This window comes from Vicia villosa, linkage group LG5 (genome assembly GCF_029867415.1).
Source record: "Vicia villosa cultivar HV-30 ecotype Madison, WI linkage group LG5, Vvil1.0, whole genome shotgun sequence".
Classification (NCBI taxonomy): Eukaryota; Viridiplantae; Streptophyta; class Magnoliopsida; order Fabales; family Fabaceae; genus Vicia; species Vicia villosa.
Genome location: NC_081184.1, coordinates 165,678,398 through 165,702,854, shown reverse-complemented (window position 1 = coordinate 165,702,854; position 24,457 = coordinate 165,678,398). Strand labels below are relative to the sequence as shown.

At 33.9% G+C, this 24,457-nt stretch overlaps 1 protein-coding gene and 1 non-coding gene across 2 annotated transcripts; both read right to left on the bottom strand.

Moving 5' to 3' along the window:
- Window positions 1–14,154: 14,154 nt before the first annotated feature.
- Window positions 14,155–20,192, bottom strand: LOC131603721 (uncharacterized). Its single transcript, XM_058876139.1, has 12 exons — window positions 19,703–20,192; window positions 19,053–19,213; window positions 18,883–18,960; window positions 18,141–18,220; window positions 17,697–17,781; window positions 16,609–17,028; window positions 16,179–16,286; window positions 15,378–15,445; window positions 15,134–15,221; window positions 14,924–14,995; window positions 14,783–14,836; window positions 14,155–14,533 (listed from the first exon to the last, which is right to left on the bottom strand). The coding sequence occupies exons 1-12, from the start codon at window positions 20,103–20,105 to the stop codon at window positions 14,453–14,455; spliced, it is 1,698 nt and encodes a 565-aa protein (XP_058732122.1). The 5' UTR covers window positions 20,106–20,192; the 3' UTR covers window positions 14,155–14,452.
- Window positions 20,193–20,285: 93 nt separating this feature from the next.
- TRNAA-CGC (transfer RNA alanine (anticodon CGC)) lies at window positions 20,286–20,358 on the bottom strand. The gene has a single exon. It is a non-coding gene; the product is annotated as a tRNA-Ala (tRNA).
- Between the last annotated feature and the right edge of the window lie 4,099 nt (window positions 20,359–24,457).

The following is a 24,457-nucleotide window of genomic DNA, read 5'->3' as shown; positions in this document are numbered from 1 at the left end:
TAGGAAAAGTGAGAGTTTGTTACGCGCCATGACCTTTTTTATTTTTTATATATTATATATTAGTATATTAATATATTAATAATATATTTATTTTATTTTTTTTATTACTTTTGCGGATTTTTTTCTTTTTTGGAATTTTATTTGTTTATTGTGGAATGTTACAGATCATTGTAAGGAAAAAAAAGAATGGGACAGGTCATCCATGTGGATTTCCAGTGTGTTTAGTCTTTGGGTTTTCTTATTTTTTCCACGGCGGTTATTGGGGGAGGATTTTCTAATTAGAAGTTCTTTACTTTTTTTCCACGCCAGGTGTAATATTTTCTAATTGCTATAGTTTCTCTTTTGGGTTGGGTGCATGGTTTTTGTTTTGAGATTGTGGATGATTAGTGAATATTTTGACGAGTGTTTTTTAGAAAATGGGTTGGATCAATGATTGGGTCATCAAAAGAATCATGTTTATGACAGTTACACTCTCTTGTTTGTTTAGTTGAGTGATTAATATTATAAAATATAAATTAATTAATAAATTTTAAAAAGTTATTTGATGCATAGGATAAGAGAGAGTTATAATATGATAATAAGTCGAATAAATGTATCATATACAATTATTTTAGATCGTCGGCAAGTCTACGAAGAAGACTCAATAACAAATGTTAAAGGAGGAAGATAAACCAAATAAATGGATTTTCATATCTTTGTTGAGGATACATATCCTACATCTCATTTTATATTTGTGGGTACCTATTTGAACAACTATATACACAAGGCGTCAACCCATACACGAATGGTTTTAACTGCCCATACTATATAAATACTAGACCGCATCATTTTAGGTATTCAATTTATTCCGACGATTATGCTACTTTTCACTTATTGACAGACTTAGACATTGTAATGTTAACCTTGCAGGTCAACCTTCTCTATGTTATACTGGAAGCTTGCTCCATCGCACCAAGGTTTCACTCTACCACTTTATTATACATTTTTAGTTCTCGAACGAAACACTGACGATGTTTGGGGAATGAATCTTGATTCCCATCGCTTTTCCACAAAACCATTGTCTCTTTACCAAAGACAAATCACATATTTTCTTCTCAAAAATCATTAATCTTCTTCTTACATATCATCGGTCTTTTACTCTTAAATCACTGATCTTTTCTCTCTTTCTCTCTCTTTCTCTCTCTCTCTCTCTCTCTCTCTCTCTCTCTCTCTCTCTCTCTCTCTCTCTCTCTCTCTCTCTCTCTCTCTCTCTCTCTCTCTCTCTCAGGGATCGCAGGCAGACTCAAATTCACGGGCCCACCCGCACCCGAACCCGAGTCAACGGATGAAAACTCGAATTGACTGGGTTTGAATTTGGGTTTGGGTGTCACCCGGTATTTCGGGTGCGGGTTTGGGTAGTGTGAAACACGCACTCGAAACCCAAAACTACACCCGCTTAGACATGAAATTACATAAGTCCCCCTAAATATATATAATTCTACGTTGTATTTTAGTGTTGTTGTTGCATTTTACGCCCTTAAATATATTTTAATTCTACGGTGTTTTTCCACCCGTTTGGATTGATGCAAAATTTTAATGTTGTTGTTGTATTTTATGTATTTTGCTGCGAGTTCAGGTTCGGGTGAAAATACCCGAACCCAACGGCTGTGGGCGTGGGTCCTATTTTGCCACCCGAATAATCTTTGGGTTCGGGTTCAGGTGGTGATTTTGAGTGCGAGTTTGGGTAGTGTGAAACTCGTACCTGACCCTACTCGTTGCCATTTTCACACTCTCTCTCGAACAAATCAGATAACAAACTCTTGAAGTTATGGTGATATCAAAGATTACCAGATCTACCGCTCAATGTCACGCATCTGTTGTAGTTGATGAGGCTAACAAAGCCCCACCACCTCCTTTAGTAGAGAATTATCTCGTTTTTGGACCTTTCTGTCTTCTTTGACACAATAAGATCTTACACCTCTAAGACTTGATTAAAGAACATTCTAAGCCTCACTCTTCTTCTAACCTATGCAACAGTTTTGCTAAGGTCACCTGCCCAGTAACCTCTTTCACAATTGCTAATTCTTGGTCACGACATGCTCCCGAACATTCAATGAGTGCAAGTCAACCTAGATATGCAAGGATAAAATGACCTACTAAATATTGTCTATAACCTAGTACAACACCAAAGTTCTCAATCCATGCCCATACCTAACGTGATATTTTAAATCGAAGAGCCAACGCTACACATGAGGCGATCACATAAACATACCATACCCGACTCCAATAGATGTAATGTCGCCATATGAAGTGGATCTGAGGTCACCATGTGGTAACAGAAGTATGAGACATTGTATTCCCTCGCTTGACTCCAGTTGGATAAGTGATTGTCACACTCCACCATAGATTCGCCAACCCCATAACTCAGCAGCACACTACTCCAAAAATAGGAAAGGTACGACGCAAATGACCGGTCTTTGAGCGGAAATGGAACCCACTCTCCACGTGCATTCTTGACATCAGAATCCCACGGTCCCTTGAGAAACCCCAAAATCTAGAAAGTTACAACGACATTGGGGATTCAGACATACACGTCAAACATGTCAACAACGGGGTGGATTATTACCATGGCCGGAGATTCTTGAAGTGTAAAATCTTCACATTAACCCTTAAGGAAGGTGCCAAGACTTAGTTCAAAATCCTTCCAGGCAGAAGGATATACTCGTGGAAGGAACTGTGTGGTATGTTCATTACTTAAAAGAGACAAGCTACTACTACGGTCATACTCAGCTGGATCATGAAAAATAAGAAAGAAATTATGTGTGAGTACATCAACAAATTTACCAAGGTACTCGTAGAGGTGGGAGGTTCAGATGATGGACCTAAATGTTGGATCTTTAAAAAAGGATTAAGATCATACTACATGTTTAGAGAAAAATTAGGGTTGGAAGGAGCTTGCGGTTTAAGCGACATGTTGAATAAGGCATATTCCAATATTAACTACTAAGAAGAGCTCGTAGCTAAAGAGAATACCCAAATATCGAGAAACCTCAAACATGGTTGGGTTCCATAAAAGGATAGTAACTATCGCAAAGAAGACGGAGAACGAGGACCCCAATCCAGATTTTTGTGTACTCTCCTTTAAATATATTGAGGGATAAAATCTAGCAAGATTGCGCAAACATTGAGTTTAAAGAGGTCGAGATCAAAAAACCTTTTATAGTTAGGGAATTAGTTAGGACAGATAAGTCGAAGTACTGTCATTTGTATAAAAGTTATGACAAGGATACTAATGAATGCATCCACCTAAAGGATGCAATTAAAAAGTTGATTAAACATGGGCAACTCATCGATTACACCTGAGATGGAGAGCGAAGAGACAACTTAGACCAGAAGAAAGTTCAAAAACATGATGAGTCCTCGAATAAGAACCGGTTATCTCAAATGGATAGGGCTTCCCTAAATATAACTATCGAGGTTGTAAGTGGATCCAGTGGGAAGAAGGACAGTAGCAGTGAAAAAGAATAAGACCGGAAGTGTGAAACAATAATACATCGCTTCCATCACTATGGGTCTTCCCAAAGCAAAAAATCCTTCCAAGGGGAATATGAAAAGAAGGATTATTGAGTTAATGGAAATCAACAAAGAAGAAGAAACAACCTCTGACGGGAAGCTGAAAAGGTCGATCCTCGGGTTCTAGAATAGTGAAAAGGTGGGGGGAATCACAAATGATATTTTTCCCTCGGTGATATTTGCGAAAATGATTAGTTTTGATGTATTCAACATCCTCATCAATGAGGGAAGATTTTACGATTTTATGTAGGTAAATTTTTTCAAGAAGCTTGGACTAAAACGAGAGAAGTCGCGGCTTTCCAAGAGATTCAACCTACTTTATTTCAATGGTAATGTTACTTATCCATGGAGGAATATTTAGATTTTGGTCACCTTGGGAGAAGGAAAAGACACTAGGATGATCAACTTTTAATTCATAGTAATTCCTTGCAAGAGCGTCTATAACTACATCCCATGCAGACCTTTCGCAACAATGTTGGACGCCATGGAGTCTCTGGTCCACCTCAAATTAAAGTATCACTATATTCACAATGAGGTGATAACGATTGTTGTCGACCTATCCAGAGCACGAAGGATACATAAAGCCCTACAACATAACCAGAAGGGGAAAGACAAAGAGAAGGCAATGGAAATCAATTTGGGCTATTTCACCAAGTAATTGGAAGGATTGGTGATCAAACCCCTGAAAGAGAGGACTATGCATCCTAGCTAACATAATTTGAATGATTCCAACTTCATAGATACAGAGGATAAAATCGAGTAAGGCCTGCCGATAATGTCGTATTAGCACAACTCGAAGAGAATAAGCAACAACCCTAGTTCTTGGTTAAAATTTCCTTTATCGTATATGCATGCAATACTCTTATTTTCAAAATTAATGAATAAAGTTTCACTAAGTTCTCTTCTATATGTCCGTAAAGGACAACAAAAAATCAGGGGTTTTGTCGCAACCATCATAAGTGTATGACCAAAGAAATCAAAACCCTGCAACGAATAAATCAAGGGTGTTGTCACAAATGCCACAAGCATACTACCAAATAAATCAAAACTGCACATCGAAAGTCAGATGGATAAAAAACAAAAAATCACAAAGTGGTAATCCATGCTCTCCCCCTTTTGGTAGCTATCCACTCCAGAGGTAAAGGTGAATCCCAACTACGTCAACCTCAAAATTATCTCAAACTTTGGGTCAGGGAAGGGGTGTCAACCTTTTGTCAGGAACAGTCCCCAAAGACATAAAATAAGAGAATAATCGACATGTCATCAACATATAATAAGAGAATAATAAAATCACCATCTGAGAGTTTCTTCACAAACATACAATAATCAACAGTAGTTTTATCATAACCATTTCTTTCCATGAAAGAATTAAATTATTGTGTACCATTGTCACAGAGCTTGCTTGAGACTATACAAACTTATGTTCAGTGTACAAACAATCTCTTATTTACCCTTGACTTCGATGCCATCAAGTAGCTCCATATAGATCTCTTCCTCTAAACACCATGAAGGAAAGCAATCTTCACATTAAGTTGTTCAACCTCTAGATTCAAGCTAGCTGTTAATCCCAGCACAACTTGAATATATGTCATCTTCACCGCAGGTGAGAAAATTTCTTCAAAGTTAATACCTTTTCTCCAATTAAAACCTTTCACAACCAATATTGCTTTGTATCTTGGTTGAGTTTTATTCACTTCAAACTTTATCTTGTATACTCATGAGTGCTTTTCTATCCTTAGGCAATTTTACTAACTCAAATGTGTGATTCTCATGCAAGGAATTCATCTCCTCTTGCATAGCCTTCAACCACTTTTCTTTATCAATATTTGAAATGGCCTCTTGGTAGTATTCTAGCTTTTCATTATCAGTGATCATCACATACTCATGTGGAGGATATCTTTGAGAAACTTGACGCTCTCTAGTAAATCTTGTCAACTCAGGTTCAACCGATGGCTCAGGTGGAACCTTTTTAACTTGGTCATCATGATAAGGTTCTTTGTCAGTGGTTGCATTGTCATCATCTACCTGTATATCTCCCTCATCATCAAAATTTCCAATAAGATGTCTAGGCACAACATAAATGTAACTTCTACCATCAAATTTTGGCTTCTCTATTTCATCAAAATCTTCAATAGTTTGGTCTTCAAAAAATATCACATTGCGATTTCTGATTATTTTCCTATCAACTAGATCCCACGATCTATAACTAAACTCTTAATAGCCATAACGAACAAACACACATTGTTTAGATCTTTTATAAAGCTTGGATCTCTCATCTCTTGGAATGTAAACAAAAGCCCTGTAGTTAAACACTGTCAAGTAACCATAAGAGACATCTTTCCCTGTCCATACTCTATTAGGAACATCATCATCAAGTGGAACAGAAGGAGAAAGATTGATCAAATCCACTGCAGTTGTCAATGCTTCACTTTGAAAGGCTTTTGATAACTTTGCATGAGAGATCATACACCTGATTCGGTCAAGAGGCCTCGCTCTCCGGACTCCCTAACAAGTGGTATCAGAGCCTGGTTGGCTCGGTGGAAAGCGAAATTGGATCCTAGTATGGATCAAGACTAGTGATGTGGGTGACTCACACTTGTGGAGGAGATTACTGGGTTTCAAGTGTGAAAGTGTTAAAGTCCCACATCGACTAGGAATAGAGGAAATTTTGGATTTATATAAGAAATGACTCATATCCCATTGCCTTAAAATTTTGGATGGACATGTGATGTCAAGATCTCTTTCATTCCCAAAGTTTGATATATTGACACTTCAGAACTAAGGGTGGGAATAGGCCAGGCCGGCCTACATGGGCCTATAGCCTAGCCTTCTTAAGGCCAGGCCAGGCCAGGCCTATTTGATAAAAAGGCCAGGCTTGGGCTTTTTTAAAAGCCTATTTAATAAAATAGGCCAGGCCTAGGCTATTAAAAAAATCCTATAAAGCCTTGTAGGCCGGCCTATATTTTCATATATTAAAATTAGTCTAAATAGGTTGGCCTATATATGCATATGTATTAGAAAAAGTGTTAAATAGATTGGTCTATTTATGCATATATATTAGAAAAAAAATTCTAAGTAGGTCGGTCTAAATGTTCATATATATGCGACCTATAAGGCATCTTAAGTAATATGAATGAATTGAAAACATTATTAAGAAAGAGGCTTTTAAATAGGCTTTCAGGTCAGGCCAGGCTTTTAAAAAGGTCAGGCCAGGCTGAAAAAACGAGCCTATAGTAGGCCATAGGCCAGACTCAGGCCTTGTAAGTTTATCGTAGGCCAGGCCCAGGCCTTATATAGCCTAGCCTAGCCTAGCCTATTCCCACCCCTATTCAGAACCTCACTCCAAAAACTCCATCGTTCAACTTAATTTTACATAAACTTTGAAGTGTGGATTCAAAACAAAGTTTAAAGAATTAATTTTGTAACAATAATCACAAAATACTATTACTTTAATGATTTTGAGTCAAACAAAATATTTATAAAAAAGATTAAGAGGTCATGCTATTGTAAGTAAAAAACAACTTCATTAACAACGGTTCGATCTTCCGCAACTGCGATCGAGGAGGAACTCAACCCATTTGATGCGAGAACTGACCCTCAAACCGAACTATATAAGAAAAAAAAACAACTTCATCATAGTAGAGAAAAAACAATTTGCCCAACCTAAAGTCCTAAATGACACCGATCAAATGTGAGGTCAATGAAAATTTAAGTGATGGTTGACAATGATCAAAATGGTAATTGATAATAGTCATGTTAATGGTGGTAAAAAAATGGTTGAATTGATAGACCATTTAAAAAAAAAAACATTAATTTTGAAATCTATTCTTTTAATTTTAAATTTTAATGGAAAATTATTTTAAAAGTAAATATAACACAACTCAATTCTAATTTTCTGAACAAATTTTAATTAAAAAAAAAAATTCACAACCAATACTCCTAAAACAATCTAAATCCAAAAGTTCCTTCTTTTCCTTTTTCTATTCAAATCCAAAAATTCCTTTATTTATTTGACTAAAATCCAAAAATTCCTTATTTTAAAAGTAAATATAACACAACTCAATTCTAATTTTCTGAACAAATTTTAATTAAAAAAAAAATTCACAACCAATACTCCTAAAACAATCTAAATCCAAAAGTTCCTTCTTTTCCTTTTTCTATTCAAATCCAAAAATTCCTTTATTTATTTGACTAAAATCAAAAGTTCATTCTTTTTCTTTTATTCAAATCCAAAAATTCCTTTACTTATTTGACTAAAATCCAAAAGTTCCTATAATCTCACGATTTCAATTCCTTGGTGTTTAAATTTCAAAGAATTGAATTGCATTGTCAAAAAAGGAAAAGTTGAATGAAATGAATTGGTTGACAAAAAATGGCAGAAAAAGCCTAAAGAGTCGCTTACGCAATCCAATCCAAGTGCAGACAATTATAGTTGTAAGATTTTATTTTGCTTCTGTCTGTTGAAAGAAGTAACATAAGCCAGATTCGTGGATATTCAGGAATTGTTAATAAAATAAAAAATTTACCTATGGCGTGTCTACTATACAAACAATTAATAATAGATTGACTAATGTGACTAATATGCCCTTTGTTAAAAAACTTTTTATACATAAAAAAGGGCAATTCTGTAACTAACAAATTAACATACTACTTTTTCAACTTTTCAATAATCAAGCGCCAATGGTTGGTTTCTCATTAGTCCAACTTTTTAACTTTTCAATAACTAACTTTTTCTCCCCAACACACTTCTTCTCTCTCTTACTTAAAATTTCAAATTTCTTTCACATTTCATTTTCCCACACTTTCTTATTTTCATTTTAATTATTTTCCATTTATTCACATAAATTATTAATAATCTATTTTTTTAATTTTAATAAAATTAAATATTTATTTATCTCACGGGTCACTATCAGTACAATATTTAATTTATTTTAATTGATCATTACACACTTTCTCTATCTTAATTAAAATTTCAAATTTCTCTCAAATTTTCTTCCCACACTTTCTTACTTTCATTTTAATTTTTTCCCTCTATTTATTTATCATCTCTAAAAAATAATTTATTTTTTAATTTTAATAAAATTAAAAATATTGTAATCTCACGGGTCACTATCAACATAATACTTATTTTATTTTAATCAATCATTGTTTTTATTAAAGAGATAATATCCTTATTTTTAATTTTTTTTTCTTTCTTCATTTCACGATTCTTTTTTTTTTATGATTATTTAATACAATTAAATTCATATGATTATTGTTCATTTTACATTTGTATTTAAATATATTTTATATCACGTCAAATAAATTTTTTATTTCACGGGTTATTATCAACAAAATATCTATTTTATTTTAATCAACAATTACTATAAATTGAGAGATAATTTTTATTTTTAAATGTTAAAATTTCATTTTTTTAATCTTCATCTTACAGATTCTTTTTTTTATATAATTATTTAATATAATTAAATTTATATGATATTTTTCATTTATAATTAAATCATTTATTTTAAATTAATACATATAATTTCATACAATATTAAATAAATTTACCCGTGCGGAAGCACGGGTATCTTACTAGTTTATCATATAATCAGTTAAATATGTTTTTCTTGTCAATAATATAATGTTTATTTAACTTTAATATGAATTTTTAGGAAAAAAATATGAGAAAAGGGGTGATGCACTGAACCAATCACCACCCATGTATCCAATTAAACCATTTTTTTATTAAAAAAAAACTTAATGACATGGCACATTTATGATTTTCTATTAGATGACAGTGTAAAATTATTTTACACTGTCAGTGCACTACCTTTTAACTCAAAAAATATTGTTTTTTAAGATTTGACGAAAGTAATTTGAAGGGTTATTTTATAAAAAATATATTGTTATTGAATAATATGAAAAAATATTTTATTAAAAACATAATATTAGTGAATAATTTAAATAATTATTTTTTAATATATTATGAAAAATTGACAAGGTGAATGATCTATCTTATAAAAAACAAAAACTATATAAAAAAAAGTAGTTCGGTTTTGTTTTTATAACTTTCCTTTCACCTTGCATCTTTCTCATAATATATATATATATATATATATATATATATATATATATATATATATATATATATATATATATATATATATATAAAATAATCCTTCAAATTATTCAATAACCACGTTTTCTTGATAAAATAATCCTTTAAATCATAATACATTATGATCCTATATTATATTATAATCTTATAACCTCTTATAATTTCTCTTATCAAAATTCATTTCCTTTTTAGCCACATCTTAAGTCTATGAATAAATTTACTCCAAAAAAGTATTTCCATAACATACTAAACGAAAAAAAATGCATAATTATAGTCATATCTGCATATAATTTATTTATAAAAATTAACAGTAAAAATATTTTTTTTTTTTTGAAATGGAGGGCCTAAGTCCAAAACAAGAAAAAATTACAACCGAATGCTCATGCTGAGAGCCAATAATATTAGAAACTACTAACTGCGTAATCAAATTCGACATACTTTCTCCAAAGGTCTCACTTTTCTGGCTTGTAGCTCCAAATTTAGCTAGAGAGATAACCTTGTATTTTGAGATAAAACATATTTTCCGTTGAATAAAAACAACATTTAGTACCTTGTATTTTGAACTTAACTTGTTAAAAACAAGGGGAAAATCCATAAATTCAAACATAATTTAGCCCTCAATTTAATTGTCTCGTATTAGAAATATCTGTGAGCTGTAGTCAATTCAATGGTGTATTACAACTTGAAAAAAATGTTCGATCATAAACTATCATTTTTATTTCGCACTACGCTAAAAAATCAATAGAGTGGTTGAAATTTCACTTGATACTTTGCTCTAGTAAGACAAGCACTAAAAGCAAAGAGGAGGAAACCAGTTATAAAGTGGGTTCAGAGATACATTTTTAGACTAACTTTTGGAAAAAAATTAGACTGAGACTTAATTTGAGCGTATTTTGATGTGATCAGAGTGCATTCGAAATGCATTTCCGTATTAGATGCTTTTGGTGTCGATGATTATAATGTTGAACCATATGATTATTTTGATGATCAACAACTTGGAGATGAGGTGAATATTCCAACTAATGATGATAAAAGGGATAATGATATGTCACATGGTGAGAATCTTGGTGAAGCTTCAAAATCATCTCAAGTTTAACTTAGAAGGTCTAACAGCCAGAGACAACATTCTAAAAGGTATAATTATGATGAGTATGTGACATTAACTGATGAAGGTGGACATGAGTGTTTTTAAGAGGCCATGGAAAGTGATAAAAATCAAAAGAGGTTGGATGCAATGTATGATGAGATGAAATCATTGCATGAAAATCACATTTATAATTTATTAGAGTTGCCTAAAGGCAAAAAGACTTTGGAAATAGGTGGATTTATAGAGTTAAACATAAGAGCAACTCTAAGTCTCCAAGGTATAAATCCAGATTAGTGGTGAAAGGTTTCCGTCAAATAAAGGATGTTAATTTTAATGAGGTTTTCCCACCTATTGTAAAGATGTCATCAATCAGAACCGTTTTAAGTTTGACTGCTACTCTTGATTTAGAGGTTGGACAAATGGATGTGAAAACGACTTTCCTTCATGGTGATTTCATGGTGATTTGGAGGAAGATATCTACATGAAACAACCTGATGATTTTTAATTTAAAGGCAAAAAAGATCAAGTGTGTAGATTGAGAAAGAGTCTATATGGGTTGAAGCAAGCTCCAAGGCAATGGTACAAGAGGTTTGAGTCTGTTATGTGTGATCAAGGATACCAGAAGACTTCTTCACATCGTTGCGTCTTTGTTAGAAAATTTTCTAACAATGACTTCATTATCCTGTTGTTATATGTTGATGATATGTTTATTGTAGGAAAAGTATTTCTAATATTAGTAGGTTAAAGAAACAGTTGAGAGAGTCATTTGACATGAAAGACATGGGAACATTTAAACATATTCTTGGCATTAGAATCATACGTGACAGAAAGGAGAAGAAACTTTGGATGTCACAAGAACATTATATCAAAAGAATGTTGCAAAGATTCAAAATGGAAAGTTCTAAGGCGGTAAACACTCCTCTTTCTACTCATTTCAAATCGAGTTCTAATCGAAGTCCTTCGAGTGAAGATGAAACATTTGATATGAAGCGTGTTTCTTATGCGTATGTTGTGGGTAGTTTGATCTATGCAATAATGTGTACAGACCATATATAACATATATTGTTGGTACAGTCAGTAGATTTTTGTCAAATCCAGGTAGAGAGCATTGAAATAGTTGTAAAATGAATTTTAAGGTATCTCTGCGCTATTACTTCTATAATGATTTGCTTTAGAGAAGATAAGCCTATTCTAATGTGGGTAATTTGACTCTGATATGGATGGAGACATTGATTTCATAAAGGCTACTTTGGGCTACATGATTAAATTTGCAAGGGGATTTGTGGCTTGGAAGTCCAGTTTGCAAAAGTGTATGAGGTTGAGTTCATTCTCATTACCGAAGCATGCAACGAGTTACTGTGGTTAAATAAATTTTTGCAGAAGTTTGGTTTTTTTCTAGACAAATATGTGTTACTAGTAGGTAGTCAAAACAATATTCATCTTGGTAAGAACCCAATTTTTTATAATAGGTCCGAACACATTTGATAGTCAAAACACTACTCATCTTGGTAAGAATCCAATTTTTCATAATAGGTACAAACACATTGAGGTGACATATCATTGGGATACATTATATTTTGGTTGCTAAGTTTTTGGAGTTAGTTAAAGTTCATACATATGATAATGATTCTGATATGATGACTAAAACATTATCAAGAGGAAAGTTTGAAGCTTATTGGGATATCGCCGATTTAACGATTTTCTCCACATAGTTGTGAGAGGGAGATTTCCTGGGTTCGGGCTCCCGTCCTATGTGGAGAAAAACCCAAATATGAATAACCCAATTGTCTCACTTATTAAAGTGGAGAGGATCAATTTAGGGTTGAAAGAGATAGATAGAAAATAAGGATTCAAAATAGAGAAAAGATGAGAGAAACATATTCTCGTTTTTCTGCAACCAGTCTCACTAAATCAACGATTTCAGATTCGTTAACCGTCAGATCTAACAACACATGTACCTAACTTTTGACCATTCATAATTTCAAAACAAGGTCTGAGCTGAGAGATATCTGCTTCGCACTGAAGCTGCGAATTTTAGTAATTTTTCAGCTATTTGTTTTTTATTTGTAAGTTAGTTTGCTTTGGTGATTTGTGGTTGTTAGCACTAGTTTGTGAATCACTTTAAGACTCTCTTGTACCCTTATTTGATTATAGTGAAGTTATTTTTTTGTCTGGACAACTCGTGGTTTTTACTATCATATTGAGAGATTTTCCACGTTAAAATATTGATGTTCTTTTTTGCCTTTATCCATATATTTGCTGTTGATTCTAATAGGTTTTTCCAAGTTTGAGAAATTTTATATCTGTTGCGTATTGGTCTATTATTGTGTCTTAATTCTTCACCAGTTTCAGAGATGCATATCTGAATTCTGTCTGGTGTGAATACAGAGATGCATCTCCGGATCAAGTTGTGTAAAAAAAAACGTTTTATTAATGAATGCATGGGTGTACATGAAATGGAACCGGAGATGCATTTCCAAAATAAATATTGAAAAAAACAAAGAGATTCAACTCAAAGGTGTGTGATTTGGTGAGATGGATGATGTATTCGAAAATATATTTCTGAAATCAATATTTTTTTAAAAATTTTCATAAAATGTTTTTCCACCCCTTAGTGTGATTAACAATTCCCGAAATATACGTAGCTTTGAGGTTTGTCAATTTTTTATTTGGCATATAAGCTAGCATATGCCTTTATCTTATTGGAGTTGCACTTTATCATCACAAGCCATCTGTTTCTTTTCAGCCAACCTCTTACTATTATAGTAGCAAGATACCAGCGCATATTAGACCTTCAAACTTCCAACTTTTCTGGTTGTAGCCTTGTAGGACCATTTCTATAATAATTTCTTTATTTAGTAGTACTTCCAAATCATAAGACAACATGGAATATGAGGTGCTGTTTTTTCGTTCAATCTCTTCTCTCCTTGTTGAGAATAAAACGAAATTAAAAACAATGATACCCAAATTAACAATAAAAAAAGGAAATCAGTGAGGACTAATAATAAAACATGGAAATGGAATCATCTTAATAAATTTAACAATCATTGCATGAAAAATCGACCAACATGCTGGCGACGGTTGTCGGTGGTTAATCCAAGAAAAAGTGCTAGTAAACAATTTGTGGAATCCTACCTAAATTCAAGTGATGGACGACACAATGTGCCACAATATTTATCACATTTAAAAGAAAAAAAAATTATTTAAAAATAATTGTTACATTTAGTTTTCAATACAACCTTGTTTATTTTTTTAACTGTGCTATTTAATTAATTAATGTAAATCAGTTTTAGGTTGTTATTACTCTCTAATTTGTGTTTATGATAATAGAAATATATTAATCTGAAGTCTACCAGTTGATCAAGTTTTATCATTATATAATTAGCATCTTAAGAATTCAATGGATACATCCTGATTAATCGATTAATATTAATTCACACAATATAAATATACATAAGTTAACAATATAATCCTTATAAAAAACAGTACTAAGATGATTAACAGCGGATTTACAACATGGTGTCACATTTATGATCATATACAAGACAGCACTCCTAAAGACATGATGAACAATTTTTCAAAATTTGCTGCTAAAAAGATACATGTGACAGGAAGCTGTGCTCTTTTCGCTCAGTCAAGAACAGATCATTGAACAGAGAAGTGAGGTTTCAATTAATAATGTAGCGGCACGAATCAGATATATCCATATATCTTTAAACTTCGTCCAATGGCAGGGGCTGGGAGCTAAGAAGTCTTTCAGCCTCATCATTTGCTTCTGCTTGCATTTTCCATCTCTGCATAACAAAGTAAAACAACGTATTTATATTACAAAAAGCAAGGGCCGCGTTTGTTATATGGATTGAATTGTTACGATCGTATTAAAACCAAGAACATAATTGGTTTCATTGTTGGCTTTCTGCTTGGTAGTCTAAGAAATTTATTATAATTTTAGGAGGTATTATTTTGCATGATTTGGTGAAAGAAATTGGTCATGTTCACGACTACAATGCCAGATAATAGGCTTGCATTTTAGGAGAATATACCTCCTCTAAATTTTCAAGCTCCATGATTTGCTCTATCTGTTCGGTGAAACCATCCTGTAAAACAAGGATATTCCCAGCTAAGTAATTAAACTTCTATAGCAAGATTTCACGACACAAAGGAAATATTGATCAAGTGTTTACCACATCACTAGTCGTTTCAGCAGCAAGAACATCAGTTTCCATCTCCACTTCAATTTCAATCATTGAGGAAATCTGACCAAAGAACACTATTAACACTCATTTATTGATTTTTTATTTTATATACAAAAGCAAACAGGAGAACTGTTTTTTTCTTCTGTATTTCTAAGATGGAGAGAATGTTTCCTATTCATACTGTTAAAGAAAACATACCCTAGCAAAGCTAGCAATCAATTCAACTCGTCCCTGGAGGGAGTTCTGCAAGCTCTCTCGGACCCTTTTGACTTTATTTATCCTAGTCCTAGATATAAATTGATAATGTTAACTTCAGACAAGATCAAAGTAAGAGAAGGCAGACAATTAGCTAAACTTGAGGACATAGATCTTTGTTGGAGAAAATTATCATTTCATCAGATATAGTAGAAATATATATATGTATGATGGTATTGCAATTTACCGATAAGAAGGCTCTCCAACAGCAGAAATTTTATTTTCAAGTTGGCACATCCGGGCTAACATCCAAACCTACAAAAAAAAAATCATCAAATTATATAACTCAAACAAAAGGTATGTTTCAACAGAAGAAGAGGAAAGAAACTATTATCTTCAAAATTTCATACAATTTTACTCATCATTGAAATAAGATATAAAACATAAATTTTGTGCAAATAATTTCCAGAGGATGATAGTGACATTTTACAATTTTTCTATCAGCAACTAACAACCAGGTCAATTTTCTATCATTTCAATTGTGAACATATTTTGCATTCATTTCAATCAGGCTACTTTTAATCTAGAGCACAAACAGCAGCATTATGCATGAGATTTCATACAGATTAGACCCCGGTATGACATTGTGTTTTTCCTTCTTTTCTTCCAGGTAAGGAAGGCATGTGGAGCAAAACTTATGTGAAAATGCAGAATGATAAAGAGTGGATTATGTATGCATATTATTGTCATATAAAGTGCCATATTAAAAGCTTTTTGTTTAACGATGTAATATTGCTGTATGAAAAAGGAACTCAACCACGGAGGGGTTTTATTAGCAAGAATGTACGTCTGAGATGAAGCACTTCTCCCTTAATGAGAGAAGTTATCCAAAAGAATATAAACTTGTTTAGGAAATATAAGAGATGGAAAATTAGGATAGATAAACTGCTAAAATGTTGCCCAGCAAATATAACCGACCCCTTCCGCAAAAACAAGTAAACAAAGGTTAACATCACCATGCTAATTACAAATCATGCAAAATGCAAACCTCTTTTTCAGCAGCTTCTTTTAGGTCATTGATGCGAGACTGAAGCACGTCATATTGAGATAAAAGACGTTGTTTGATAGCAACTACTTCCACTGATCTTTGCGGCAGCTGTAATCATAAAGAAATATATATGAATTTTATTGTCTTTTTTTTTAGAGGAATCATACGAATCACTTTATTTCTTTTTAAATGTCTGTATTCAAGGATGTGCAGTGAAGAAAGAAAGCACAAACCCTTCTGTTTGGAATAGGAGGTCTTAATCACTGAAAGCGATGAAAGAATCTTCATAGTTAATATTTTCAAGAAAAACAAAATTATAAGGCATTGTCAACAGAATGCTTCTTGAGAAGTAAAACAAGTTAGACGGAGAGAAGATAAATTAGCATCTATCAATGGGAAAAGAACTGATGTCATGTATTTACTACAGTACCTGATTAAGCTGGGGGATAACAAAGGAATTCAAAGCAGAGCCAACAGCAAGAGATGAAACTGCAACAACTGACAGGAACTGAGGAAGACTGGGGTCAATAAATCCAGAGGCAGCATCACCGGTGGCAAACAAAGCAAGAAGTGGAAAGAGGATGGAGGGTTTAAGTAATGATGAATTTTCATCTTTCCTAGGGGCTCGTACAAGACGTGATTCCCGTCCATCTTTGTGGTTTGTTATGCACATAGCCTCACCAGGATAGAAATTTGGTGCCCTTGAACTTAATTTAATGGGGCCTAGATTTCTATATACATTTGATGGAGCTGCCACAGCAACAGTAACCCTTTCGCCTTCTTGTGCTGGTAGTTCGACTGTCTCAGTTGCAAATCTGTGAGTACGAGCCATACCTGAAGGGGTCTCCACCTAAATGGCAGGAGAAGAAAAAAAATGTACAGGTGTTATGAGTGACAGACATTATAAAGAAATCAGGAATTGACATGAGACTATTTCAGCAACAAGCTATGGAACACTAGTTTGAATTTCTAATATGTCAGAACCAGAGCCCATTATCTAGTTGATACAATAATACCAATACACAAACATTTATTTACTCGTGGAGCTAAAACCAAATTGAAAAGATAAATGAAGGTAGGGGACTAGGATTCATACAAAAGAAAGAAAATGACAAGATGCTGACACAAAAGAAATGTTAAAATTACTTAAAGCTAGGAATGAAACCTTTAACCGGTAAGGTACCTCCAAATGAGGTCCTGTGTGGAGTGATATCATAGCAGAAGTATTTTTATCATTGAGCAGGAGGACTTAATATAGGCATATAAAAACTTTCAAAATGGTCTCTTTTTTATGCAGAAAAAACTCTACTACTATGACGAAGGCATGAATTTATAGAGCTCAAAAGGTATCTGGAAAGGCTTATTATCCAATAGGTATTCGTTGTTTCACCGGCTTCTCATAACTAACCAACTTATACCCAAGTTATATATAGGTCCCCGAATAAAACTCCTTCATGATTATATGATCAGAAAACGACCTCACAAATGAGATGTCAAAGATAAGTGTAGTGTATATACCACAATAGAGTGAACAGCAGAAGGAATTCCCTGCTTCATCAGTTTCAGGAATCTTAACCCCTTTTCCCATGCTGTAATGTCCATGCTGCGTTCGGCAGGAGGAGATCCTTAGAAAAAGTGAAGACTCCATGATCAACACCGTACACATACAAAATGCTAAATTAACAAAAGGGTAAACATTGGTTACACTAAAAAAAGGGAGAAAAAGTAGCCAAATAATTTGAACAAATTAGGAATGATGTTTCCCATGTCAGCCATGTGATTCATAGGATAGTGCAAACTCAAAAGTGAGTTATTACGTAACAATGTATTATATCATCTTGATTAAAAAGAATTACATAAAAAAAATACTAGCCATGCTAATTAATCTTATGTAGTTTGGGTTTTTTGATCAATTGGTGAGATAAAAGAAAATCATAAGAGTGAATGATTTGACTAACCAACCTGATTTCTTCTGATTGAATACTGACTATGTTTCCTGAAACAAGTTCATATTGGTAGCGACACTTTGCACAAGATACTATCTGCAATAACAATGTTTATGTCCTCGTTTATCACAACAGGAGAATAAGACAGAAAACACTTCACACTTGATGAAAGCAACTTATTCCTAGTTCTGTATGAGTTGGGTATTAATCTTCATTGATAAAATGATTAAATCCCATCAAGGATTCTTGTTAGTGAGACAAGAACTATCAAACAATACTCAAATAGTGGAGCATATAAAAAATTTCTTAGAAGAAATTGAAGAGAAGTGAAAGAGAGTAACTAATGGAATAAAGCCTCCTTGTTAGCTTTGTTAAGGGAAACAAACATTGAATTTATTTTTTCATAATCACTCTCCAATCAACAAATTAGAACATTAAACTTATGTTCTTTACAAGGCGATCTTTTGGTAAGTTTGGACTAAATGGACCAAGTTTGGACTAAGTTTGGACCAAATTAGAACATGAAATGGAAGCTTGAGAAGGTAATATAGTAGTTGAGTTATCCTTTTAATACAGTTGACATTTGCACTAAATAGAAATTAAAGGACAAGCTCACTATCATCAACTTGTCCCAAGGATTAAAAGGTAATAAATTACACAATTCAAATATCTTGTCCAAAATCGAACTTAGTAAATTACCTAGGAAAATCAAACTAAGATAAATTACCGTTGGGTATAGATAAGGGAATAATAAATACCTGAATACCTTGCTGTGGCTGTGCAACTGCAACAGCTATCCGACAACTAGGACACCTCACTATCTTCCCAAAAGGAACCTGCAACAATTCTCAAAAATCAAAACAGGTACAATTTCTGTAGCATCCTTGACATGAAATGACAGAGACATAAAAATTCATTTTAACCATACCTCTTCAGAAGGAGACACGCCCACCTCACAGATATACTTAACCACACTAAGAGCATCTGAAACCCTCAAAGATGCAGCCAAACCCTGAATCAACATTGTATAAACACGTGCATTCGGCCTCGACCATTTCCATCTCTCAACTAAAGGACCATTCTCATCAACTGATCACAGTGTACACAGACACACAAATTGTCATCAAAATCAAATTCTAACTAACTACTAAAACAGCTGTTTCGATAAACAACTTAATTAAGCAATTATAGCACATTCACATTATCATACAAGTGCTTATGTAAGAATTATTTCTATATCACTTTTCATTTAAGCATATATTACATTTATTTTTTTCCATAAGCTATCACGAAAACAATAGAGATAATGTTAAGATTCTTGATAGAATCTATAAAAACTATAGAAGCGAGAAAATATATAAAAGTGTAATAAACTTTGTATAACTAACTCTCATACAGTGTAACCAATTTGTATCTAACTTGTAACTAATAACTAACTCTCATCTATTGTAACCAATCTGTAACTAACTTTCAACTTATGCTAATATCTCTAACAAAAACTATAGAACAAGTTAAAGCTGTTTTGATATCAATACATAATAAGCCCATTCATAGATACAGCAAAATTGGAAAAATAACCTTGATGAAAAGTGGAGCGCATGGAGTAGAAAACGGACAAAGCAAGCTGATGATTATTCCGTTCAAGCGATGCAGAAATAATAGAGCAACAATCCGAAGTAGAAACAACGCCGGAATTAGTGGAAGAGTGATCGGAGATTAACTGCAATGCTTCGTCGGCGTCTTTAGCGGTGGCGGCAATTCGGTGAAGAAGCTGTTGATCCAATAGATTGGAATTAGAGGTTTCATTCTGGCTAACAGAAGCTTTGAGGTTGAGGAATTTCGATGAGGAAGAAGTGAAAATCTGAAGCGGATGAGGAGCGTTGTTGCGGTTAGAACAAGTTTCAGAGAGCTTGAAGAGAGGATGAGAATAAGGGTGAGGAAGTAAACGAGAGAATGAAGGAGTAGAAAGGTTTAGAATCATAGCTGAAATGAAATGCAAAATAAGTTAGTTAGATTTTTGAATTAATAATATCGAATTGCATGATGGTTTGTTGTGAGGGATGAAGCAGAATAGAAGTTGTGGTGGCCATAGAATTCAAATGGATAAACTACAATAATTATTAAAAAAAAAAAAATAGATATTTCATCGAAAAATAAAATTTGGAGATGCGGGGAATCGAACCCCGTGCCTCTCGCATGCGAAGCGAGCGCTCTACCATATGAGCTACATCCCCATTGATGTTTCGTTTCGGACTAGTTAAATTATGTACAATACAACGCGCATATTAATTAACACTTTCTTAGCATGCTTTCTGCTGTTTCTGGAGAGCAAAATATTGATTTTTCTCATGAGTCATTACTAATGCATTGGCCTGATAATAACCAGAATTTATTCAACACTTTCATTACACACTTCACCAATCCCTCTGTGGGTAAAAAATGCTCTGCTAAGGCATTGTTCAACTGCACATTTTTGTTCAATAACCAAACAAAGCAAATAGTAACATAATCAAATCTCCATGTAGCCCAATTTTAAGCAATGCGTTATGAATAAAACTCCGGTTATGTTTATCATAAATTTTGTATGTTATGAAGCATGTCCTGCACCTTAACTATGTTTTTAATTGATTCACAATTATTTTGCTCAACGCTTCATAAATAGAACTGCAACGTAATATCAGTCTAACCTGATGAACAAATTGAGGACATTGTATTTTGGGAATCAGACCAATATCAATATAATTTACCTCACCAATATGTTTGGGATTCCTTTGAGTATTATTCATAAAAAGGAGGGAATTGTTACCAACTATATTCCAATTATTCTGATAAAACCCTATTTGGTAACCGGGCCCGATGCTTTCCACGGATCTGTATCAAACTATGAAGCACGGACACCCCGAATTTGACCCCGACACTGACACGGCGACACCGGTAATAATTTGAAAAAAATGATAAATTGAACGTAATCACAAGTGTCGGTGCAAGTGTCCGATACCGACACGGACACGGACACGCCTTTTTACAGAGGTGTCGGTGCTACATAGGTATCAAACACTATCTTTTGAAGTTTGATCTGGACGCGTGCAAAGACGCGGTCAGACCTACCCCGAATGGCGAGTTCGAGTCCGTGCTACTAGGAGAGAATTCGGCCAGGTCGGTTAAGGTCAGGTCCGGACTTTCCCCCGAGGTAAGATCCATGTTAATCGAGTGCCTCCAAGTAAACACCGACCTCTTCGCTATCTCTCAGCACGAGATGCCCGATATCAATCCCCAAGTGGCTTTCTATCAATTAAACTTGGACATCAGTTCCTGGTACATGTCCTAGCGACGGAGAAAACAATCTCTTGAAAAGGTCAAGGTCACCGAAAACACAGTGAGAGTCCTATTAGATGTCAAGTTTATTTCGAAAGTAAAGTATACTAAATGACTATCTATCATATTTCTAGTTAAGAAGGCTTCGGGCAAGTGGAGAATGTGTGTCGACTACACAACCTCAATCGAACATGTCTGAAAGATTCACATCTACACCCGAACATCGACCAACTTGTCGATAACTCAGCCGCTTTATCTCCTACTATCCTTCATGGATGTATATTTTGGATACAACCAGATACCAATGTTCGGACCTGACAGAGTAAAAATTGTGTTCATGAACAAGCAAGCCAATTATCAATACAAAGTCATGCCATATGGGGATAAGAATGCCAAAGCAACCTACCAAAGAATGATGAACAAAATAGGAGAAATGCTGAAAGTGTATATGAATGATATGATAGTAAAGTATAACACAAATACACTTCACGCTTAACATCTCTACCAGATGTTAAAAAAATATTCGACAATACAACATGAGGCTTAATAAAAAAAAGCACTTTTGCCGTAAGGGCCAACAAGTTCCTGGTTTCTTTTTGACAGACCGAGGGATTTAGGCCATTCATAATAAATGTGAAGCATTTATCCATATGAAGGCCTCAACCTCGAAAAAGGATATTCAAAGTTCATCTATGCATTCGAGTCCTTGAAAAAGGATCCTAGCTACCCCTCTGGTACTTACTCGGCCATCGTCGGGGGAGGTTTTGTATCTTTACCAAGCATCTGCCAAAGAGGAAGTCAGTATCGTCTTCATAAGAGAAACATATATCGGACAAAGTCATGTATATTTCGTATCGAAAGCCCTAGTTGGAGCAGATACTCGATATCAAGGTTGCCCTAGCCATGATAGTGGCATCGCAAAAACTCAAAAGATATTTTCTAGCGCACTCCATAGTGGTTTGGACAGATTTACCACTAAGGCAGGTGCTCTACCGACCAGACTTGGCTGGGAGATTGACAAAATGGACAATTAAGTTATCCGAGTTTGAAATTTATTTTGAAGCAAGAAAGGCACTAAAAGCTCAACTATTCACCGACTTCCTAACAAAAATGACCCCAGTACTGTCGGCACCAGAATGCACCTGGGTGGTTTTCATAGATGGATCATCTAATAGTCGTAAAAGCGGAGAATGGTTCATTCTAGAAAACTATTTCGAACTCATGATAGAAGTCTCGCTGAGATTCAAATTCCATGCCACTAATAATCAAGCTGGGTATGAAGCAGTATTCACTTGAATATCATTAGCCAAGGAAGTAGGGGTTGTGGAACCTTGTTTTGCAGGTAATATATCTTTAATCAAGGCATCGCCTTTTAATGATGACAATGATGATGACAACTGTAAAGACAATTGTAAAAGCATCTATAAAGGTAAATTATAAAGTCAACCATAAAGATAACTAATGTTAAGTTAAGCATAGATAAGTTAATCATAATATTTAAACGGTTAAGCATACAAACTCAAGGTATATGGTTGTGATGAATTTAAGATGGCAAACAAAGTGCCCTATCTAAAGCCTCAAGAGATATCAAGTAGTATCCACACAAAAGATAATATTTGGAAAATGTCTTGTAGTAGGAGTTAGCCTCCTAAGTTAGTAATTGAGTGACCTTTTGTAAAAACAAAAGGGCTTTTCGGGAAAAGTATATGGCTACAAGCACGCACACACACTAAAACTTTTTTTCAAATACATTAACCAAAAGAAAACATTTTCAAAAATATCTTTAAGTTATGCCATATGACTTAGGAGCAGTAGAAATAGCTAAATAGAAATATTTGATCAATCTAATCGATTAGGCCTTTATGGTAATCTATTAGATCAGTTCAAACTTAAGCCCTAAGCTATTTAGACAACGCATCAATGATGTGCAACGACTAGCAAGATCTCTTTTCATTTTTGAATGACCAGTAACAACTATTTTTTATGATCTAATCGATTAGGCCAAGCAGCTAATTGATTAAACAACAGTCAAAATAATTAAATAAGAATAGGAATTTCGTTTTGGGAATTCCTCTTCTCTATAAATAGAGGTCTCATTTCTCCTTTCAATAATCCAGAAATATGTTTTGTTACTTCCCTCTCTCACATTTTTCTTTCTCTAAAGTTTTATTTAACTTTATCTCACTAGATGTTATAGCCAAATCCTTTTGTGAGAAAATTTCTTTGTGAGTGAGGATATCAATGTAATTCTGGAAGGTTAATTGTAAAATTCACCAAGAAAATGTTGTCTATACACCTTCGTGAAATACAATCAATTTATGGATTAAATATGTGGTTCGAAGCTAAACCCGATGAAAGTTTTGGTTTGGGATTGTGTGATCAGTTCCTATATAGGTTGAAGTTTATCTAGTTTTGATAATCTTCTCTTGGTTCTTGGTTAGCCGGTAACACCATGATTAGTTAAAGATTATCCGATATTAAGAATCTTCCTAGGTTTAAGATCAGCTCGACTAATATCTCAGAGTTTATTTGGTTATCCTGTTAAAACAGAATTGAACTCAAATATTTGAAACTTGAAGACTAACCGCTATAAGATCCGTGTTCGTGGAAAGGAGACTAGCCACTTTAATTTGTAGTTGGGAAGGGAGAATGACCATATCACTCTCAGCAATTTATTTGAGAAAAGACACAAACGCTCATATCCATCATTTTGTAATATTTGGTTGAAGATCAACCACCAATTCCTTGTATAAGGGGGGTTCATGAGCCTTTCTTACTAAAAGTTCTCAAGTATTATTGAAAACCCTCAACATTAATTCTTGGGGAGAGGAACATGTCCTTTAATTTTGACCGAACCTCTATAATTCTCGGTGTCCTCATTCTATCTTTTACTTTATGCTATTTATTTTCCGTTGCTTAATATTAGAAAATGATTTTAAAACTTTGATTTAAATTAATTTGCCAAAAAAAATTCAAAACCAAGCTTTTACAAACCTCACAATTCACCCCCTCTTGTGT